At 37.2% G+C, this 24,718-nt stretch overlaps 1 protein-coding gene across 1 annotated transcript in view; it reads left to right on the top strand.

The window, feature by feature from the left end:
* The window catches only part of SEMA3E (semaphorin 3E), a 152,342-nt gene that overhangs the window by 83,266 nt on the left and 44,358 nt on the right, over positions 1–24,718 (top strand). The window contains exons 3-4 of the mRNA XM_074825498.1: positions 5,369–5,428; positions 10,015–10,134. Of these exons, the coding sequence (XP_074681599.1) occupies positions 5,369–5,428; positions 10,015–10,134 (180 nt within the window). The remainder of the gene's footprint in view (positions 1–5,368; positions 5,429–10,014; positions 10,135–24,718) is intronic.

Here is a 24,718-nt window from a genome sequence, read left to right as displayed (position 1 = left end):
GACAAGGAAGGAGAGGTGGTGGGGTGGTGTTGTATGTTAAGGACTGTTATGATTGCTTTGAGTACAAGCGTAGTGAAGACAGGGTGGAGTGTGTTTGTGTTAGAATCAGGGGGAAGGCCAACAGGGCAGATGTTGCAGTGGGAGTCTATTATGGGCGACCCAACCAGGACAGAGAGGTGGATGAAATATTCTATAGGCACTTAGGAGAAATCTCATGACCGCTTGCCCTTGATCTTGTGGGAGACTTCCCAGACATCTGCTGGAAATACAACACAGCAGTGTGGGACTAGTCCTGGAGATTCCTGGAATGTTTGGAAGATAATTTCCTGATGCAGCTGGTGAGTGAACCGACCAGAGATGGTGCCCTGCCGGACCTCCTTTTCATGAACAGATAAAGACTGGTGGAAGGTGTGGTGGTTGGAGGCCAACTAGGACACAGCGATCATGAAATAATAGAGTTCTCTATTCTTAGAGAGACCAGGAGAGGGGAGAGCAGAACTGCTATCCTGGACTTCCAAAGGGCTGACTTTGATTTGTTTAGGCACCTGCTTGACAGAATCCCTTGGGAGACAGGCCTGAAGGCTGTAGGGGTCCAGGAAGGCTGGACACTCTTTAAGAAGGAGGTATTAATGGCACAGGAGCAGGCTGTCCCCAGGTGCTGTAAGAGAAGCTGGCAACAGAGAAGGCCACCCTGGCTGAACAGGGAGCTTTGGCTGCAACTCAGGGAGAAAAGGAGAGTTTACTGCCTTTGGAAGAAGGGGCTAGCTTACAAAGATGCTGTGAGGCTATGCAGGGTGGAAATCAGGAGGTCTAAAGCCCAGCTAGAAACTAATCTGGCTTCAGCAGTCAAAGATAACAAGAAATGTTTCTATAAGTATGTCAACAGCAAAAGAAAGACCAGGGAGAGCCTCCATCCTCTGCTAGATGTGTGAGAAAACATGGCAACGAGCGATGAGGAAAAGGCTGTGGTGCTCAATGCCTTCTTTGCCTCAGTCTTTAATAACAAGACTAGTTGTACTGAGGGAATCCAGCCTCCTCAGCCAGAAAACAGAGACTGGGAGAATGAGCCCCCCACAATCCAGGAGGAGATAGTCAGTGACCTACTGCATCACATAGACACACACAAGTCTATGGGACTGGATGAGATACACCCGAGGGTGCTGAAGGAGCTGGCTGGGGTGCTCACCAAGCCGCTTTCCATCATTTACCAGCAGTCCTGGCTGACCAGGGAGATCCCAACAGATTGGAAATTGGCCAATGTGACGCCCATATATAAGAAGGGTCGGAAGGATGATCCGGGAAATTACAGGCCTGTCAGCTTGACTTCGGTGCCCAGGAAGCTGATGGAGCAGCTCATCCTGAGTACCATCATACAACACATGCGGGACAACCAGATGGTCAGGCCCAGTCAGCATGGGTTTATGAAAGGCAGGTCCTGCTTGACAAACCTGATCTCCTTCTACTACAGGGCGACCTGCTTATTGGATGAGGGAAAGGCTGTGGATGTTGTCTACCTTGACTTCAGTAAGGCCTTTGACACCATTTCCCACAGCATTCTCCTGGTGAAACTGGCTGCTTGTGGCTTGGATGGGCACACGCTTCACTGGGTAAAAAACTGCCTGGATGGCCGGGCCCAAAGAGTTGTGGTGAACGGAGTTAAATCCGGTTGGCGGCTGGTCACGAGTGTGTCCCCCAGGGCTCGGTTTTGGGGCCAATCCTGTTTAACATCTTTACTGATGATCTAGACAAGGGGATCGAGTGCACCCTCAGTAAGTTTGCAGATGACACCAAGTTGGGTGGGAGTGTTGATCTGCTCGAGGGTAGGGAGGCTCTGCAGAGAGATCTGGACAGGCTAGAGCGATGGGCTAAGGCCAACTGCATGAGCTTCAATAAGGCCAAATGCTGGGTGCTGCACTTGGGCCACAACAACCCCCAGCAGCGCTACAGGCTTGGGGAGGAGTGGCTGGAGAGCTGCCAGTCAGAGAGGGACCTGGGGGTGTTAACTGACAGCCAGCTGAACATGAGCCAGCAGTGTGCCCAGGTGGCCAAGAAGGCCAATGGCATCCTGGCTTGTATCAGAAATAGCGTAGCGAGCAGGGACGGGGAAGTGATCCTACCCCTGTACTTGGCACTGGTGAGGCCACACCTCGATTCCTGTGTTCAGTTTTGGGCCCCTCACTACAAAAAGGACATTGAATGACTCAAGCGTGTCCAGGGAAGGGCAACGAAGCTGGTGCAGGGTCTAGAGCACATGTCGTAGGAGGAGCGGCTGAGGGGACTGGGGTTGTTTAGCCTGGAGAGGAGAACGCTGAGGGAAGACCTCATTGCCCTCTACAACTACCTGAAAGGAGGTTGCAGAGAACTGGGGATGAGTCTCTTTAACCAAGTAATAAGCAATAGGACAAGAGGTAATGGCCTCAAGTTGCACCAAGGAAGGTTTAGACTAGATATTAGGAAGCATTTCTTTCCAGAACGGGTTGTTAGGCGTTGGAATGGGCTGCCCAGGGAGGAAGTGGAGTCCCCATCCCTGGAGGTGTTCAAGAGGCAGGTTGACATAGCGCTGAGGGATATGGTGTAGTTGGGAACTGTCAGTGTTAGGTTAATGGTTGGACTAAATGATCTTCAAGGTCTTTTCCAACCTAGATGATTCTGTGATTCTGTGATTCTGTTGTGACTGCCCCATCATTGAAAGTGTTCAAGGTCAGTCTGGATGGGGTTTTGAGCAACCTGATATAGTGAAAGTTGTCCCTGTGTATGGCAGCGGGTTGTACTCAATGATCTTTAAAGGTCCCATCTAACCCAAACTCTTCTATGACTCTATGGTTCATTCTATAATTCTATGTTAAGGACCAGATTCTTGTTGCTTACATTGAAGTTGCTTTTCAGAATTCCATACAAAGCAGGGGCATTGGGTTACCTCTTTGGTTTTTTTTCCCCTTAATTCTGTGTATGCATTTAATTCAGTATGTCTTAAGTGAAAAATGTGCATATATAGTGTTTTCAATAGCACTGGGACTAAGTATCCAAATACAAAAAAATTACCTACACACAGTGTATTTAATATTAGGTTACAGAGACAATGTTTTATTCCCTCTGTGGTCTCTCTGTTCCTAACAGCCACCTACACCTGATATGAGCAAAAACCCCAATTTTAGGCTGCTAGGTAGAACATTTCTTCTGGCAGTGGAACTGTGGCTTCAAACGTTTAGGCTCAGGAGATCCTAGAGTTCATATCTCCTAACTTCTAGGCTTTTGAATTAAGGAGAGGTTGTTGCCTATTCAATTTTTGACCAGAGAATAAAGTAAATGACTGTGGACCCTGAGTTTTTCACTGAATGAAAAAGGAATGGTATGACCAGAGTGACTGGATGAGTGCCCTCATGGGAGCTCAGCAGAGGTCAGGTACCTCACCCAACTACACAGCAGCAATGCAGAGACTAGATGAGAGTTACTTCTGATCATACATAGATGACTATAAGACCATCTGATTGAAAACAAATGTTCTGATTCATTTTAGGTTCCTTGCAGGATTTAGATGGTGTCTGAACATAGGTGGTCTGATTTGGGCACTGAGACCTAAACACTAACAGGCTGCTGAGGTTGACAAGAATAACATATAGTTGACCTCCTGCTTTTAAGCACTAGGCCTCTAGGATTTATAATTTATCCCCACTTTTCTTGCAATTTACTTTTCTTATAATTTATCTCCAGATTTTCTTGGGTTAGAATTATTTCAAGAAAACAAAGTTAATTCAATTACAAGAAAGGAATAAAAAAGCCTAGCAGAAGAATTTAATTTTGAAATGTTTTCCAGATACAAAAATAATTTGTGATTGGACTAATGACAAAAATGTCTTCATGATGACATCCTTTTTTTGATACTTATTGGTTTTCAGCCAACCCTGATATCACTGAAGTGATTTCTGTGTTTTTGTTTTCACTTTTAAAAGTTCTAAGAAATGAAGTAATCATTCCAGTCTGCTCAGTCATTGTTTAACATTGTTTTCATCCAGCTAAATCATGCATCTGGAATGAAATGTAAATTTTATACAGTAGGTAGCTGCAAAAAAAATCTCACTTGTATAATTTGGCTTCACTTCTAGTAATTGACTGTGAAGAGCAGATCCTAGTCCCACGAGGTTGATTGCTGACCCTCATTAACTTCACTGTAAAATTTTTTCTTTCCTAAGTGTCACTTAAAGCAGAAAGTCAGTAGTTCAAAATTAGTATTCTGTGTTGAAAGTCACTGACAATTTAGCAGAGATGCTTCTACTGAATTTATATAAAATGTTCTATACATTAACTTCCTTTAACTTCTGTTGACTAGTATTAAGTTTGCTGAGTTACCCTAAGCAAAGCAGTTATGTTTCAAGCAAAAATATATCTTACGTTATTATAAACTTTTATATATATTTAAAATTAAAACTGGAATATTTTACTTGAAAACTTTTCAAATAGTAACAGAAACTTGATTAAACTTTATAACATACAATAAAAAGTGTATATATAGTATGATGAGTCAAGTAAAGACAAGTGTAAAGTCTTGCACCTGGGATGACATAACCAAAGAACCCAGTACAGACTGGGATCTGTGTGGCTGGGGAGTGGCCTTGCTGAAAGGGACCTGGGTGTCCTGGTCAACAACAAGCTGAACGTGAGCTAGCAGTGCATCACTGCAGCAACAAAGGCAAATTGGATCCTGGGCTGCATCTGCAGGGGCGTTAGTAGCAGAGACAGAGATGTGATCATGCCACTCTACTCAGCGCTTGTCAGGCCGCACCTGGAGTACTGTGTCCAGTTCTGGTCCCCACAGTTCAAGGAGGATGTGGACAGACTAGTGAGGGTCTAAAGGAGGGCCACAAAGATGATCAAAGGGCCGAAGAACCTGCCTTACAAGGGATGACTGAAGGAGTTAGGTCTCTTCTCCCTGAAGAAGAGAAGGGGGAACTCATCACAGTGTTCCACTACTTAAAAGGCAGCTATGAAGAGGACAGAGGCTCTCTCTTCACAAGAAGTCACATGGAGAAGACAAGGGACAATGTGTACAAGTTGCACCAGGAGTTAATAAATTTTTTACCGTGAGAACAATCAATCACTGAAACAACCTCCCCATGGACATGCTGGAGTCTCTGTCACTGGAAGTTTTAAACATGTGGTAGGACAGGATGCTAGATAATCTCATCTAGAATCCCTTTCCCACAAAAGATTGAATGAGATGATTTTTTGAAGTCCCTTTCAACCTGGGCTGTTTTATGATTCTATAATTCTGTTCTGAGTTTTTCACATGAAAAGTAATGGAAAAGCTGAGTTGACATAATCAGACCACAAATTAAATGATTTTCTCTGTTTGTTTTTTTCTTTTCCTCAGATCCATTGGCCTAGCACACCTCTGCAGACAGAAGAATGCATAATTAAAGGAAGAGATGCTGTAAGTATCATTAATTGCAAATCAAATATACTTTAATTATACCAGTGGCTGGTCCAAAAAAAGGATTCAGGCATCCCTAAACTTCAGAGAGATCAAAACACAGATATAATTCTAAGTGTTGCAGCTGAAAAGCATGTAACTACTGTGACCACAATAAGTTATTAGTTTAATTGCTTTTCAAACCAGCTCATAACAGGCAATGAACAATTTGGTCATCTGAACTTTTTCCTAATTCTTCTTCTCATGATATCAAAGAAGGTACGTTAATAATTCTCCTTTCCCATTTCTATTTCCTTTTCTTTTCATACACATAGGATACCTTCTCCATTCAAACTTTTTCACATTCTAATTTATCTTTAAAAATCACATTCTCTAATTACTTTTAAAAAAGCAATTAAATTATTAGTAATTATAAAATACACTCTAAATTGTTTTGTCCTGTAGGTTTTATGGTATATTAATTAAAAATATTCTGTTCTAATGATCCCTGAAACTCTTCTGTACTTGTGATCCAGTGTTTTGACAGTAATCAGTTCCCAGGGAAAGACCTGAAAGCTCACTGACATCCAGAAGCTGATATCATTGGCACCAGCAGATGAAAGTTCTTCTGGATGGGAGCTCTCTTAATTTTGCAGTGAACCAAGCTCATTATCTGCACCTCATAAACACACAGCAAGTACAACACCTAATAAATCCAACAGCTGAGAGAGCTCACGCTGTACCAAAGGATTTTAAAATTATGATAGTTTTACAGCAACTGTGACAGGAACATAGGACATAGAAGGGCACATACAAGGTTTTCCCACAAACACAGCAAACAGGCAGCCTTGATGATAACCACAGCATATTCCCAGTGAAGATTAGGAATCTATAAAGATTTCAGTTGAAGTACAAACATGAGAACTGTTCACGTCAAGGGAATCGGTGAACCAGATTGGAAAATAATAATAATAACAAAAAAAGAACATGATATTTTACTCCTTACACTCACATGGCCCAAAACTGATCCTTTTTGAGGTATATTAAAAGTTCGTTGCATTTTTGTGGGGTTTTGTACCCTTGAGAATTTCAGGTGGCCTTGGTTGAAAATGGTGTTTTCCTACATTATCCAAATTTTGTGGTCATATTAAATGTATCCAAAACCTAAATTTTTTGAGCTTTATTTAATACTACCTCTCAACATAGGTTGTTATTAGTTAAAGCTCTGTCATCTTTCCTTCACCACTACATGACGAGATTTATTTTCTGATACTTTGACAATATTCTTTGGGCTACATAAATACAGAAATAGGTGCTGTTGTTCCAATGTAATATAAAGGTTTCCCCCTCAGACTTATGAGTTTCCCTAAAATTAAAATTCTTTTACAATCCAGTCTGTTAGTATAAGTCTTCAAATTTGCATTGTAATGAATGTGATCATTTAAAGAACATCATATGTTTCCCACATCTCTCTGTACTGTGAAAGTTTGTTGTCTCTATTTTTTTAAAAGAAAACCACAGAATTTTTAAATAAGCACAAGACTCCAGAACTGGAGTCTTTAAGAAAAATATATTAAAATTGTAAAAGCTGGAAATAATGCAATACCAAACAATATTCTGATCCTCACATGAGACCTAATTATATATGGGACTATGTGAATGAGTAAGAGTAATTAATTCCAGGGAAACCATAGTAATTTTCATTAGCATGCTCAGTATTCAGTAAGCTAAATTGCTCAACCTGAAATGAATCTAAATTAGAATCAAAACTTTCCTATTACTTTCCTTTTTACTGTCATTGTTTGTATCCATAACCAATATTGACTTAATGGCATAATGTCTTAAAATCAACCCTTTGCCATTTCTAAGTGCTATTTTTCATAGTGTAAGGTCTCAGAAAAAAAATTACTCATTAGGCCACTTTTACAAGCTTTTACAACCTTTAAAAGCTATCAGTTTGTCTTGCAGCAGTAAAACTGAAAGTACTGTAGTCATAAACACAGTTTCAGAGAGTTTGTAACAGCCTTAATAGGACAGTTAGAAAAGCCTTGTCTTAAAAACATATGCTTCATCCTAAACTCAGGCCACACTTTTCTGATCCAGGTCAAGCCAAGGAAAAAGTCCTTCTGCTCTTGTCCAGTGTGCCAGGAAACACACCTGTTAACCTGTGGTGTGAGAGCTTTTGATCCTTTCAATTATTTTATCAGAGTTGGAAATCACTCAGATATAGAAATAAAATTCTGTAGTAATGACTAACTCCTTCGCACTGAGAAGTTTCAGATGAATAAAATTCCACAGATCTATTAATATGTCTGTGGAGCCTCCTAAAGACAATCACCACATTTAATAAATTAATATAGTAGAAAGAAATCTTATTTGTTCCTTTGGCTAATGCATCTTTTCCTTGTTATGTGTACAGGATATTATTAGTGGGGCCAGCAGCAATGCTTGGTTGCCTGACATTTCCCAGAATAGCACCTTTTTTATTTGTTTATAAATGATAAAATCTAGCCATTTGGAATGACTTTTTTCTATATTTGGTATCTGCCTCATCCTGTTTTTTCTGCAGAAACTTTCAGGCATTTCTATGAAGGCACACAGGAGAAAAAAATGTGTGATTTTTGCTCATTAAAAAAAAATCCTAAGATGTCTCTTCCTCCACAGTGTTGTTGAGACAAAGATGAAAAGCTGCAGGCATATGCGGATAAAAAAGGAAATCAAGGAGTAAAGACCAGACCACCACTGAGAGAGAACAGAGGGGATAAGTCAGGAAGGTCATACCTGGAGGGGAGGGAGAATGAGGACCAGCATCTGTGCCCAGTAAAGCATCTATTTTAAAACTGCAAAACATTATAAAATTCCTATGTATTACATTCTGCTACCACCAGTCAGCAAATGTTTGTGAAATGCATATACAAAGTGGGCACCTCTGTCTTTGTGTACTGATCCATGTATAGAGGATCACATCCCACTAATCTCAAATCTTTCTTCTCTCAATTTGTCTGACAATTTAAGCAGCAGGTTTTTTTCAGTGGGTCTAAAAATTTTTGTTCAGGTGAGAGACCATGTGGATGCCATGTGAAGGAAGACCTTTATTTTTTTCATTTACTTTAAAAAAATAAATAAATTTGTTAGGAATTAAGAAGATTAAGGAATATTGCAAGGTTGATTTGTCCTTTGCATATACAGAATTTTTAATTACATGAGAGATTACCTGCCTGTGTAGATTACCTGCTTCTTTCAATTAGCATGATATATCTTCAAGGTGAATGGTTAAAGAGTTTCATGTATCAAAGGAGAATTTTTCCTTAGGAACCTTATTTATCTGTTGTAGCAGTTGGAAGACTTGCACTGAATGACACAACGGTTTGAAGAAGGAAGAAAGATGGTTTAGTTTTGAACCTAATGTGGACTTGTGAGAGCTGAATTCTGCCCATGGCCCTGCCCCAAATTCATCCTCTGTGACATTAAATTCTTACAGATGGTTAAAAAGACCCAGGATTGTTCTCATATAAATATGGCAGTCTGAAAACTAGAGTAGTCATCAGTGAAGGACAGCAAATTTTCAAAAAGGAAATTCCTCCACTCTGTTTTACACATTCATTTTAGATAGAATTAATTGTCTTTTGGAGATGTCTGGCCTTCTTCGTTGATTATTGAAAAAGTCTAGGAGAATAGCATAAATTACATGTCTAAAATTTAGAATAGCTAAAGTTAGCTAAGATTAATCCCATTATAATTGTCTTCTTAAACTTGGTGTCACTGTCTTAAAAGCCAGGGTCCGAGTTGCAGAAATGTTGAGCAATGAATGGAATTGAACAGGAATTTTGCTCCAAGCATAGAAATCATTGCAAAATGTTAAATACTCTGTAAAACTAAGTCCCAGGAGTCCCAAAATCAATGGATACTTTTATCTCACTGTCTCAATTCCAAGTTTGGCACAGGAAGGATGATGACCCCACATCTCAAAGGGATGTTTGAAAAATTTTTAATTGTAAAATTTATGAAGCTGTAAATACACTAATGAGTCCCAGAGTACTGCCCCAGGGGCAATGAATAATTTCTTCTTCAAAGGAGGGTTTGAACAGTGGGAACAGATAAAGCATGAGGCTATACAATATAAAAAAATATTAATTAGCAATTAATTATACAAGAAATTAGTGGTGCAGTGGTCTTATGGAAAAAATGTAAGGAAAAAGGGTTTTTTTCTTGAGATATTTATCTTGAGAGAAGCCATTTGCTGACTATTCACGTCTCGTGCTCTGAGTCTAATATCTAGTAGATCTAATAATGCTTAGTAAAACAAATATTTAGATTTGTAGAATATCTCTGAGAATAAAGAAGCACAAAAGTGTGGTTTATAACTTAATAACTCCTAACTGGTTAAGCATCTAAAATAAATAGTGATAAATCAGTGCTCTAAACTTGCTTTTTTCGTGTCAAAATGTCCATCCATTAAATTGGTGAGATTGAGGTACTAGCATGAAGTGGGAGAAGTAAGATGTTATATTTAACAGAACAGAAAATTTCAATATGCAGAATATCACCTAAGGGTGATTTTTAAAAAATGCTAATATTTTGCTATGTTTATTTTTTATGTAAACAAGGACGAATGTGCAAATTACATCCGTGTCCTTCACCGATACAACAGAACGCATCTTCTGGCTTGTGGAACAGGAGCTTTTGATCCGCTCTGTACTTTTGTTAGAGCTGGACATCCTTCAGAGGTAAGAAATGTGTTATACAGCAGTGATTCTTTTGGTCTGGATTCTAGCAAAGACTCTATGGTTAAAAATAAATATTTAAGTTCAAGTGGTCAGAGTTCTCATACAAACCGTACAGGAGGTATTTTCCCTGATGAAATGTAATGCTGGTCTAAAATTCAGTTTGTGACTAAAGGAACTCACTAATGACTGAAGGTATATTTTGGAGAATTATGCAAAGAACTCAAAGTCATTTTCATCTTAGTATTTTATTAGTAGATAAGCTGATATAGCAATTCTTATAAAAAATTATTAAATATTTTTTGGTTTTTAGCTAAATGTTTGATTTGTTTTGCTTTGGGTTTTTTATGAAATAATATACCATATTACAAAATGCACATTAGTTATATGGGAGATTAAATACCTTAATAATTCTTTGCTAAATTCAGCTTCTTAGTGTTGATCACACTCAGCAAGTGTGTGTTAGCTCCTTAATGACACTCAGCTACAGCGGAGTGAAATTGTACTGCAGAGAAGGCCTACGGACAGGAGTGAGATTTTCAAGGTGATTGCAATTACGAGTCCACACTTAGATGCAGGTTCAATTCTGTGGATATTATTTATAAAATAATACAGAGTGAACCATAAAGACCAACCTTACTTATGACCATGAGAAAAAATAAAGCTTCAAAATAGGTAAAGTCACAAGTGCTTTCCTCTCCATTTCCAGATATTTCCAAATATTTGTCAAAACCTTTAAGCTACATCATAAATAGTCAGTTGATGTGTATGTGTATATATATATATAAAAACCCCATAGAAATGTTGTGTTTAATGTTTTATGCAGCTGAACTTGGATAAATTGGAAAAACTCCTATATCCTAGAAAATTAAAGCTAAATTTTGAATTATGTTTGGATTCTTTTGGTCTAATGGTCAGAACAACAGGAAAACAGAGGACAGGGGCTGGACCTGACTTAAAATAAGCATTTGGCTAAAATAAATAATAATTCCAGATATGAAGTTTTTTAAAGTGGACTCATATAAATCAACTAAGATATTTACTTCAGTAAAATTTTTTTGAATAAACTTCTCCAAGTACTAGAACCACATCACCAGAAACAATCTCCAAGGATCCAATCCGTGCCGTGCTCCAACTGCAATCAAGATCAGAAGCATCTCAGAAGTTAAGACCCCAACACAGCACTTACATTTGAAATTATTTCAATTGCAGAAACACACTGTCTTCTGAAATTGAGGAACTAAATAATTAGCAATTTTAAAATAAGGCAACTTCACATATCTTCTTTGCTCCTCTTGTGAACCTCCTGTCAGGCTTCCTGGTACAGTTTGAAGGAAGAAATGTCTGTATATTTAGGAACACTATTTAAGAAAGCATAAGCAACAGGCTAATAAAAATAGAAACCAAACAAATAAAATATGAGAAACAAGACTCATATATAAGAATGCGTGGCCCATGATTGTCTCCTTATGTATCACTGTCCTTCCTTCCCTTCTTTTTGTTTATTATTCTCCCTTGTCAAACTGATGTTCTAAAATTTTACCCACACTGAAGTCATGGGAAAATTACCGTTTTTCTGTTTGTGTAGACCAACAGGAAATATATTTGCTATACTAATAAGTAGCTATATTAGTTTTCATTATCTGAAAAGCTGACCATCAGGATTAAAAAAGACAGGTGCCATGTGTATGTTAGGTTAAAAATAGTACATGGTATGTGACTGAGTGGTCAAATCATAATCTTGCTTTCTTTGACTGATAAGGATGTCGTGTAACTGTAGGAAGTGAAGGGACAAGATCCTTCCTCAGAAAATTGCAGATCAGTGTCTCTTTGCTGATCACTCTGGTCAGAGTATCCTGATCCAATGGCTTCCAATTACTGTCCCCTATTTCTCCACCTCAGTTCTCTGTCATGGAAATGAGAGTAACAAATGAAACAGTCTTAAAAATATAATGATACTATTCCATTTCTAAACAGGACCCAAACACCTTTATTAAAAAACTGGCAAAACTGAGAGTTTTAATTTGAAGGGTAAATGCTGGTTTATAATATGCAGTTAAATGCAGTTCATAATATGCACCTGGCTGAAAGGAACATTTTTTAGATATTGTTGACTATTTTTATTAAATAAATTGACTTCAATATAAGTAAAATCTAACTGATCTGCAAACTAAGTTGCTTCTGAACAGAATCTCTTTAAGTAGCACAAGGTGTACTTGAGGCTTATGTACATTTGAACAATGATACGTTGCAGATATGTTGAGGTGTAAAGGGTGGGAGGTAAAAAGGGAGCCCTTATAGCAGACTTCTGTGTACCTAGATACCTAGCTAATGCAGCATATGAAGCTAGATTCACTCTTCCATACGGAACTATGAATCAGCATGGTCAACACAGAGGAAATAATTGCTCTGTAGTCAGGGACCTTAACCATGGGTTTCAATAGCGCTTCCTGAGGTGATGGCCAAGGGAAGATGTGACTTTCTCAGTAAAAACTGCAGGGTTCTTAAAGTACAACTGTATATAAATACAAATTAGAGATACAGGTGTTTAAGAACATGATAGAATAGCAGGACTATATTTTCTATAACCTTATCTCTCACAATTTACTGAGCAGAGAAACAATCTGTCAGAAAAAAACATCCAGTTGAGGCTCTTGTTCTTGGTGCTCACTAGTCCCATGCTGCAGGAAAATTTATTTCGTTGTTAGCTTGCAACAAAAGTTTACATAAAGTCATCCATTTCTGAATAGTCATTTGGTAAGAAAATGAATCATTACCATTTTTCCTTTGAACAGAGAGAATATCCCAAAGCCATGATCATAATCATACAGTATGGCATCCTGATCTACTATTTAGCATGTTTTTGTGAGGTGCAATCCAGCTTATGAAAAAGACCGTTCTGCCCCCTGTATAAAGTCTTACATTCTTATGCAACTACAAATACATGCTTTCTTAACAAAACCGGGTTTGAGCTGTGTCTTTCAGAACAGTGAACTCTTGTCAACAAATAGTAAATCCAAAAGTAGATTTTTGTCTCCAAAAACAAGCAGAATTTGATTGCCTCATTGGCAGATCATTACTCCAATGGAACTGAAAATCAGAACCTCTGAGTTTCTCAAAAAAAACCAATAAAAATGCCCATTCCCCTAAACAGTCTCCCTAGAAAATATTAATTTACTATGTAGTCATTGAAATGTGCTTTGAAATCTTTCACAATCAAATTGTACAATGATACAATATATGTTTAAAAGCTTTTTTCATGCTTATCATGGTTAATAGAAATTTAATGAAACCATGTATTTTGACTTAATATAAATAATGATATTTGAATACGTTGATCATATAAAATAACAAGCAATAAATATTGGATTTATTAAATTCTGCCTCAAACTTGTGTTGTACCACCAGAGCCCAAGCAAATATATTTTTCTAAATCAAATTATTTATACATTCTATGATACACTATATATCCATTTGAAGGATTACATATATAACGGTTTGCTGCAGTTATTCTATTGTAATATTGGTTTAATTGATACTGCTTTGCAATTCCAGGCTGTTCACTTTTTAGTAAAGCTGTGCCAGATATTACCTTTCTAAAAATATACAAGTATAGTCACTGACAGCAACATGCAGATTTTTATCTTTTTCTCTCTTTCTAATTACTTTGACTCTGATGAATGTTGCTTTCCCAAGTTTAAACATTTCAGCAAATTACCCAATATTTTTCTGCCATTTAGAAATAAATTACAAATTGGGAAAAATAGGAGTGCTGACTTTGCAGACAGAAAAACTATTGGTGTTTGCAAAAGAACATATTACAATATCTTGTCCAAAAAGCCATAAGCAAATTAATTGCCAGCCAGTGAGTTCATTATCATTGATTTCATGACATGCTTCCAAATGTCAAAAATCCATGCAGGTCAGAAAAAGGTGGGTTCCTCCAGTTTCTATTTATCTGTCATCCAGAAATGAAGGGGATTTCATTGCATTAAAATCAACATTTTTTTTTTTCTGAAGAAAGCAAGAGTCAGAGACCCTCCGCCTCAGATTTCCCATGATGAATTGAATATGCATCCTTCCCTTGTGCTCTCTGAGAAAAAGTCTCAGATAAGACTTCAAACCAAATACAGAAGATGAAGAAAAGTGCAGAAAAAAACCCCTACTCTTCTTCCATTCTCTCCAAATTGATGTTTGTCCCTTCTGTTGCCTTTTATGCCAAGAAGGTGTTGGGGGAAGGGGGAAAGCATCTGCATTCAGTCTCTTCCTTTTGCATTTATATAAACTTCTCGGTTTTGGTGGAAGAAAATGAGTACTGGAAGAAGTGCTTTCTGTCTCAGTTTATGTTTCTCCACATCTAGCTGCTACTAAAATAGTATTCCACTACTGTACTATATAGCTCAAAATACCCTAGGTGAATTATGATGAACGTTATATAAATCAGATGAGTTATCTGCAGTCAGGCAATGATTTGATCGTAATGAGTTATCTACTTAGCAGAGCAACAGGTTTTAGGGGTGCTCCAGAGGCCTTCCAATGATCCGAACTGCCTTATTAACTAACTCACAAAGTACCTTTAACAAGTCCAGATGGGAGTTACGCCAAATATGTCTAAAGAGATTACTCTGCTTCCATAGGACCTGCAAAATGAATGAATATTCCAAAAGAAAACAATATGCAGAAATAATATCCTAAATTCTTGCAAAGTATATGTTGACAAGATAGAGCTGATTCCTGGAGAGGAAGGCATCTCTGCATGACAAAAGCTGTTGATGGAATGGAAGTTGTGAAAAAGAGCAGTGCATGAGGAATTTTTCTTCCAAAACACACTGTAAATTTTGAATATGTACACTGAGCTGGCAAAGTACCATTTTCAATGCCTCGTTTAACTCAGTAAACTTCCTGCAGCTGTACTTCTCCACCTCAGAAGGCTGATGGACTAAGTTACCCTTTCCACAAAATGCACTGGTGGTTTCTAGGAGTCTCCCCTAGGTGTTCCTAATCTGATGTATTCCTTATTATGCTATTTTCTCTTCAACTAGCCAGATGAGATTCAGGGAACAACAGCTCTAAATTCTAAGTCTTTAAGGCCTGTTAGAAAGGAATTGCCTTTAGTGAAGCAGCAGGTGTATTTGTTTGCTTGGAGGACAGTTCAGGCAAATTGGAATTTCTTCTTTCGAATCTGTGTTGACCTTAATATTTCATTGGATGTGGGGAGGGGCACTTTTTTTACTTACTCTGTGATTCAAAGCAAAAACAGGATAAGGTTCAACTGTGCAATAAGCTTTCCAGTTGCCTCTCTACACCAAACAAATGTAGACAACATGATCTCCTCAGCTCTTGCTTTATTGAAGTGAATTGACATGGAAGTTAGGAGAGAATGTTCCAGTCATACCTCAGTTTAATTTTTACATGACATAATTTTTTTGCTTTTGACAAGTATTTGGTAATGTCATCATTCTTTCTGCTTTGTTAAAAACCAAAATTGTATACATATTTATATCTATTATTTTAAGATATTGTTTCTGACATATTTTTATAAATCAAAACAAACAATCATCTGCCCAATTACTCCCTCCCTATTACCTCATCTCCGCTGTCAGTTTGCAGAGGATTAAGGAGGAGGAACATCTGGTTTCACTGACCAAACAGAAGTGGGTGTTGGTCAGTCCTTCATTAGACAGAATGTGTGACAAATTCTTGCCCTGAAAATATTTGCTCAGAGACAGTGTTCCTCGGCATGGTTAAAAATCCACCAGTTAGAATGTCATCCACTAAATCTTAGCAGGTTTTTCAACTCACTCTATTTATGGAATTAAATTCGCAGTCCTAAATACTATGAAATTACTTATTTATTGCAGTCATCTGCATCTATGATGTTTAAACCAATATCAAGTGTTCATATATATGAAGTGATGCCAAGTAAGAAACACAATATCATAGAATCTTTTACCAGAGGGGTTCATTAGATCATCTAGCCCACATCACAGGCTGTCAAATTTTATTAAAACATCCAAAAGCCCCAAATTTCAGTTGGGTTAAAGCATTTCAGGTTTTGAAAGTTGAATATGCATACGTTTCAAGAGAGATTAAAATGGTACCTAAGCTCATAATAGGCAGGAAATTAATTAGGTGAAGATTACCCCTATGTTCACAGAATACAACAAAGGTGCCATGCTGCAAAAGAGAAAAAGAAAAAGCTGAAGATCCACTTCAACCCTAACCTGAAGAAGTATTTCTTACTGAACCTATGGCTTCTCTATGAAAATGAGAAAGTACTAGCCAAGCAACACATGAAAAAGATTTTCTGCACTAGCTCAAATAACAATCCAACCTCTGCAACTGGCCAATCTCTGAACCTTCCAGACAAAAACATCCTTTTGTGAAACAGGGTGCAAAAGTTCCTTCCAAAACAATGCATATGGTTATGTGAGCAATTAAAATACATGAGTTTTGGCTATAATAGTTAACTTATAACAGCTGTATATGTGAAGCTCAGTGAGGATAATGAAGAAAGGGCAGTTCTGTCCTTCCCATGCTTTGCTAGGAAGGGATAATGGGTATTGCATAAATAGAATCAAAGGCCAGAAGGAGCTGTGAGAACTTTTTATGTGGTCAGTCACACACACTGCATGGATAATTTTTCCCAGGTATTGAATTAAAACTTTTTCAGGAAAATATGTATTGCCATTTCAAAGAATTCAGGCAATGGTAACACCACTATGTCTCTGGTGAGCTGTCCTAATATTTAATTACTTTCAATGTTAGGAAATAGCCACTTACTCAAGGTTAAATTTATCTAACTTCAACTTCCTGTCATTTAACCTTGATATGCTTTTGATAACCAAGCTGAAAAGTTCCCCACTATCTTTTCCATATCTTTTCCACAAAGATCAAGCCACCTCTTCACTTTTTTTTGATAAGCTGAATAAATATAGCTCCTTAAACCTCCTATCACAAGGATTCCTCAATCATATTTGTGTCCTTCCTGTGAACTCTCTGCAGTATTTTCACATGTTTTGGAAGTGCAGACACTAGAACCAGACATGCTATTTGATGGTGTGTATACAGACAAGGTCACTTCCCTACCTCTATTTGAGATTCCTCTTTTCATAGACTCAAGTGCTGCATTCTTGGCACAGCATCACAATGAGAAAATTCATTTTAGCATTTTACACTTGACCCAAAGTTCTTCTCTTGAGCACAAAGTTATCCCAGTTTACACACTTAGTTGAGGCACCTAATTATCAGTCTTATATGACAAGGTCAGTTAAGAGATTTCTAGAGATGCCTGTCTCTGTCAGCTGTAACAAGGCACCTAGGATGTCCGAGATCCTAAATGAGGCACCTCAATCTAATACTTGAAAGTAGTCTGAACAAGGATCTGAACCTCCACCTTCTACGGCATTCTGATGTACTTCAGCTATAAACTGTGTTCCCTATTTCAGAATATAACACTTTGGATACGGTTGTATTAAAATCTACTTTGTTAGCTTCTGACCTTTAACTCAGTATTCAGAGCGTTCCATAACCTGAATGCACCCAGACCTCTCATTAACCTTTTCTCTTCATTATTTATGCCTCTCCAGTCTTTTTCTAAACTTCACTAAGAAAGAAATCATATGATTGTTTAAATCTCTGTTAAATTAAAAAAAATCATCTTTCTATCAAAAGCAAAATTTAGGGAAACGTTCAGTAAAGGCAGATTCCTTGATGCATACCTAATAACTATACTTTGATATATGTCAGAAGTTTATATTTCTTAATAATTCTACAATGCTTATTGTTTCACCAAGTAGCTATGTACTAAGTGAAATGCCCTAGAGAAAGCCAAGTATTCTGTATCAGCACAGTTGTTCTTATCGGTCATTCTTACACATTGTAACAGAAAACAGGTTTGTTTGACAGTACTCTCCATCCATAAAATGAGGTGAATGACATTCATTCTGAATACGATCTAAATATGGCCATACATGAAGTTTAAGTTCAATTTGGCATATTGGTAGAGGATGTGAATTGATCAGCCATATGAAATGAATTTTCCATCATATTAGACTTGCCCTTTATAAGATTAAAGACAGATGGTCAGGGGAAATAAATCAATACAGAGGAATAATACTGTTATCTCAAAGAGAAATATTCCACCTGTGTGGTAATTTGATGGGGTTAGGTAAAATATTACAGCTTCATCATAATGATTTTTAGATTCTGCCACCTTTATTTATGAGACAAAGTATTTTTCTAAGTGAGGGCACCTCATGAAGTCTGTGGCATTGTTTGAGGACTGGAGTTACTGCTCAATAGGGTGTTAGTTGTCATAATTAAAACCAGCAAAACCTGAACAATGACAGGGTTTAGTTAATATTTTCACAGGTTTATAAAATGCACCCTATATATTGTACAATTCTTCTATAATTTATGACTAATAATTATTCTTACTTGACTGAGATCTATCCAGGAAAATTATTCCAGATAAAAAAGTGAACTAAAAAGAAGTATTATTTGCAGTTCATGTGTGTCAAGAGGCAGTGGATCCACTCCTCTGCCCTTTCTTCCAGAATGGCTTACTTTGGCATGCCCTGTTGAAGCTCTGCAAAAGGACTGTTGGCTATCTAAGGCTCCACACTATGTAAACAGACAGAACTTCCCCAGAGTATCTGATTTCCTTCTGAAATCCATTCTCAGTTGAATGTAGCTGCTGTCCTCTCCATGTCCAATGCATCTGTTGCTCCATCCATCACCAAAACCTAGACTGTAAGCTCAAACCATAGAGCTGTATCTGTCCTTTTTTTTTTTTTTTTTTATGACCTTTGTCACAGTTGTTATGATAGCAAACATTAGATGAGAGGACTTTTATTTGGTATTTGCTCTGATGTGACCCTCACAATCTCAACACAAGTCTAACCTGTCAAAATCAAGGAAAAGGGAAAGTCTTGGCTAACAAGGCTCTGTGTAAAGGCTGTGCACTTCTCCACAGAAATCCCTTTATTTTTGTATAGCAATTTTGTACTATCTTTAGCTTCTCCTTCACCTGATCATAAGACTATATCTCCACATACAGCTATTCAAACTTTTTCATTTTAGAGACCCTTTATGCAGTTCCTGGAACTTTGATATATACTATCTATCACACTAGTGCAGTATAATCATAATTTATTTTTCTAATGCGCCTATTCTATGTCATAGGACCCTAATGAGTTTATGTGTCCAGTTTAAGGTCATGCAAAAGTATGTGTCCTAAAATTCTGACCAGTTCAGCCACTTCAGCTTAAACATTCTGAACTGCTAAAGATAAATGCCTGTTTCTATATGCAGGGTAGCTGGGTTTCTTTTCCTTTTGCCAGAGTATTTCACGCACTTTAAATGAGGGAAATATATTATTTCTGTTACTTTAAGCTAGATATTTTGACACAAGTCAGAAATTGCTAATCCTTTAGCAAACTCAGACAGCAGTCTGACATAGCTCCAGATTTTAAACATGTTTTCAGATTGGAGCCCAATATGTCTTAATCATTTAACTGTGGAATAAAATGCATAGACCTGAAAAATACATCTGAATTTTTAGGGAGGATTTAATGTCTGTAATATTTTATGCACTCTCATCCCATAGGACGATTGATCTTTTCAGTATGTCACTGGATAGTAAAGAGGATTGAAAACAGATCCTCAGAAGAAATACTACCTCCCAAATAATCTTAATTATGTCAAGTAGCAGAGACCTAAATATTTCAGCCAGTTCTTTGAGGACTCTATTCCTAATATTGTATCCCCATTTGGCTTGGAAAATAAAGTTGAGTGAACATGGAAGGTGTAATTTTAAAAGTTAGTAATCCTCTGAAAACAAGCAGAGCAATATTTTGCCAGTGCTTAGAACCTTTTGAAAGTTAGTGTTTGGATTTTTTAAAGAAGATATTACATCATGAAATGAAAAGTTTTTCACTGTTGGAGCATCCTTGTGTTACTCACTCATATATCTGCATGCCTGTGTTATGTTGACTTAAATAGGCCAGTAGGTTGCAATAGGAACCTATTAGTGTTATTATAAGGATTTGGAGCACAGGTTCCTTTATATAAGCTCCGTGATACTAATTCATCTTCTGTTGGGTTTAGATTTTTAGTTTCTTTATTGAGTTAGTTGGATTTATATCAGTTAGTCACCTACCTAATATTTGGGTCTATAGTTATCAGATGCTAGTAATACACATTTTTCTTAGCACCAAAATTTAGTCTGCTTAACTACAAAAGACTATATGATATGAGATGTTTTCTTCAGGCCTGACCCAGTATGTTATTTTCTGTTGTTATGCAAAGACAAAATATTTTACTGCACATCTCTCTTACCACGTGCCTTCTTGATGAAGCAAGTGTACAGCTTAAGACAGGTCGTGGAGTTTAGAGTTCATTTTGGAGACTTATATTTGAATTATATTTTCTGCTGATTTACAGATGTGTTCTGTGATTTTTCAGATTTTTTTTTAATGGGCAAGTCAAGGTTCATCCTTCCTAAAAGTCTCTGCATAGTGTATTCAGTGAGTCTTTGTATGTCAAAATAAAAATATAAGGATAAGTGAGTATACAAGAAAGAAGAAAAGAAGTACAAAAAAATGTTTTGGGAATATGCAGAACAAAAGAATATTTGAAAAAAGTGTCATGTGAGTTTATACTAAAAACATTATAGTGCAAAAGACAATGAAAATCAAGATGTGATTTATTCTGTACATCGCACTTCACTTTCTATTGTGGTCACAAAATTTATCTTGATTCACTCAGTATTCAATTTCTCACATGAGAAAAAATATCCAGTTACACCAGTGAAATGCTCTACAAATCTCATATTTAATTCATTTGGAAATAAGTTCATTTGTTCCTCATGTTAGACTGTGCAAGTGTGCATGGGTACCTAAGGATGTGCAAAATGCTGGACTTTAAAGGTGCAATGTTAAGATTAAACCAGACTTAAAAATTATTTGACTAAATGGGAAAGTACATACAGGCAATAAATGTTTTCTTTGTTTAGAAATAGCATACCTGCTATGTTAAATATTTTTAAATTTTATTTTCTGCAGAATAAAATCTGTTACTGTCTTGGGGATTTAATAAATTACATTCATTTTCATGGCACTAAAGACCATCAATAATGCTGCAACTGTGTCCCACTGTGTACCTAGCTTGGTGAAGTTTTTAAATCACAGGTTTTTTTGTTTTGTTGCTTTGGCTTTAAGATAGTATTAAGAAAAAAATATGGAGTACATGGAACCAGTGAATCCAAGAGCAGTATCCCCTCTTTTGAGACAAAAGTCTCAGAGTCATTCTCATAAAGAACAAGGGTAAAATTGCAGCGGACTTCAATGGAAGTTCTCTGTGAGAGGTTGTAACCCTGCAAGTGAAAATTAACCTCACAGCTTTTGTACAGAGGTTTGAGAAAAGCTTCTGAACATGCTGTCTTCAGAGTAGGGATGAGAACGCGCCCTTGGCAGTCCTCTCCCTCCCATACCCTCTCCATTTGCAGTTCTCCCTCTTGCTCTGGGCTTCAGTTTCCAACTCTGATGACCATTGAAAGCCCACTTTACCAGGTCACTCATTCAGCCAGTCCATTGGGATGTCCTTTCCCTGTGGAGTCAGTGTGTCCCATCCCTTCCCAACAGTCTTCTTCCTCAAACAGGGCACTATGGTCAAATAAGGTGAATCTTTGATGTCTACACTCCCTTTTTTTGATGCTTTAGGAATTACTTGAACAGAAAAAAGGGTGCTTCATATGACACTATGTGGTGGTTTGACCTTGGCTAAATGCCAGGTACCCACCAAGTCGCTCTATCACTTCCCCCCCTTTCCCCCTTTTTTTCTCAACAGGGCAAAGAGGGGAAAAAAAATAAGATGGGGAAAAAAAATAATATAGGAAAAAAAAAAAACCCAAACAACCCTTGTGGGTAAAACAAAAGCAGTTTTAATATAAGCAAAGCTAAACAAAGGTCCACATGCGGAAGCAAAAAAAAAAAAAAAAAAAAAGAAAACAGATTTATTCTCTACTTCCCATGAACAGGCGATGTCGGGCCTTCTCAGGAAGCAGGGCTCCAATATGCATAGTGGTTGCCTCGGAGGACCAAGGGTGACCCCACCCCCTTCCTCCTTTCTCCCAGCTTTATACTGAGCAGACATCATATGGTATGGAATATCCCTTTGGTCAGTTCGGGTCAGCTGTCCTGGTTGTGTCCCCTTCCAAGATCTTGCCCACCCTGTCCCACTGCAGGGGGGAAATGCTGGAAAGAGCCTTGGTGCTGTGTAAGCACTACTCAGCAGTAGCCACAGCACCAGTGTGCTATCAACACCCTGCCAGCTCCAACATAAAACACAGCACCATGAGGGCTGCTACAGGGGAAAACCAATTCTGGCTCAGCCAGACCCAGTACACACTAGCACCACATGGCTTTATTAAGGTTTTTAAAATAACATTTCTCATAGTTTTGCACGAACAATGCATCTCTATTTTACGCTTTCTCATTCAATGCACTTTGCATATGAACCTTCTTATTTATAGTTCTCTTTAAAAAATTCTCAAATATATGACCCCTAGTAAACGAAATGCAACAAACAGCTCTTGTTTGTAATGTCATTCTTACTCTGAGGCTGAATACCTATGAGATCATTAACACTAAGAATTAATTTTGTACATTGAATTGCAGTAATAGTAGTATAGCCAGTGTTAAAAACTATATTCACAAAAAATCTGCAGTCTCTCCCCACAATAAACAATATTTACTATCCTGCAATATAAGTAACATGGACTCCTTACAAAAAAAACCCCAAACAACAAAAGCCAAAAAAACCAAAACTCCAACACCCCCCCAAACAACCAAAAAAGGTACCAACCACAAAAATGTACAGGTCTCCTGGAGAGCAGACCTTGGCAATACTGTTGGAGCATATGGGTACAGAGTTAAGTACATAATTAAAGGTTCTGAAATGGTTTAATTTTCCTTTTAAAAAATGCCAGTATGATATATTTTACTTTTTTGTTACCTGGAAAACAATAAAAATATAAAGCGAAAAAAATATCCTCTTACAGAAAATCAAATTATTTTTTGTTATAAAAATAAAATCATAGGAAAACCCAACCAAAGCCTCTATATTTTTAAGTCGCCGGTTTAGTAAAAGATACAGCCACTGTATTAACATGGAGAATAGGCTTAGGTACTTTGCTGAATAAGAATGAAAGTGAACATATGTTTTAAATTAATACATGCATAAATGCTGTCTTGAACCAGAGCAAAGCAGCACTTGGCATTAGAGAAAGTAGTTTTCTGCAGCAACAGTTAAATGCAGTCTTTAAATTTTAATGGCTCTGATTGACCTTTTCTTTCATTATTATTTATAGTCTACATTATTCTTCATTGTCTAAAATTATCAATTCATATCAAGTTAATGGTAAAATGCTTGATGCCCTTGAAAATATCTTCTATTTCTTCTTAAACAACATTATTATTTTAATAATAGTTGAAAGTGTATTACGTTTCCTGAATCATAGGCATCATAAATCAAACCCAGAAACCCATTTCTTTTCTCAAACTACATGTAGAAGTTTGTAATTCCACTCCCAACCCTCCATATGTGTTTTTGTATAATTTTTACCTTCACTAAGAAGTGCCCGTAAAATGGATTGCGATGTTGACTTGCTGTGTAGGATAATCTGTGAGGAAACTGTCAGTTTTCTTCTGACACTTCTCAAGGGATTCCAATGTCACAAACAGCAAGGATGGTTAGAATTATGGTATTAGCCTTCAAAGCTGATTATTAATGTGTAACACTTACTTAATTTAAATCCCATGGAAGCTGACACATCCAACACCTGATCTTCAGTTACTTGCCCCATGATGGGAATAATTTATTGCAACCATGGAATATTTGGTATGCTGTCCTAAAAGGTGAAGGTGGAAAATGTCTCTTGGAGGAGTCATTACTTACATTTTCAGTGACTTTTCAGACAGTTACATGCATCTGCAAGCATTTATGAGATACACATCCTGCTTTATATCAAAGCTGGTGAGATCCACTTAAAAACTTCTCCAAGTTGCACTGAAATCCAAATTTTTGTCTATCTTCAGTATTAGCATTAGATCATATATTTAAAGTACAATCCTTATTCAGAAATTTCATCTGCTAAAATGTAGATAACAAAAGGATAGAATGCATACTGCTTAACTTTTTAATTCCATGGTCATATAATTAGGTGTTTTAAACACGTTCATGTCATGAATGTTAGAAGAGAAGGGTTTATCTTTACCATTGTTTTTATTCTGATTCTCAGGAGAATGGTTAAGTACATTGATAGCTATTTCACTGTGATACTATAATTTGGTGTACAGTGACACAAAATCATTTCACATCGTCTGAAAGACTCCCATACCAGCCAAGCCTCCCTGGTCTGAATAACAGTGACATTTTATCCTACAGCACAAAAAATTTAAATTTCTGTTCCTTATTTGGGATGAAATATGAGCCGTACACTATAAACCATGAAATATGAATAATGCAACCTCAAGTATTGTGTCAAAATAATTTTGTTTCCACACCTGATCATGTTATCTCAGTA

This window comes from Strix aluco, chromosome 5 (genome assembly GCF_031877795.1).
Source record: "Strix aluco isolate bStrAlu1 chromosome 5, bStrAlu1.hap1, whole genome shotgun sequence".
Lineage (NCBI taxonomy): Eukaryota > Metazoa > Chordata > Aves > Strigiformes > Strigidae > Strix > Strix aluco.
This window is presented reverse-complemented; position numbering and strand designations above follow the sequence as displayed.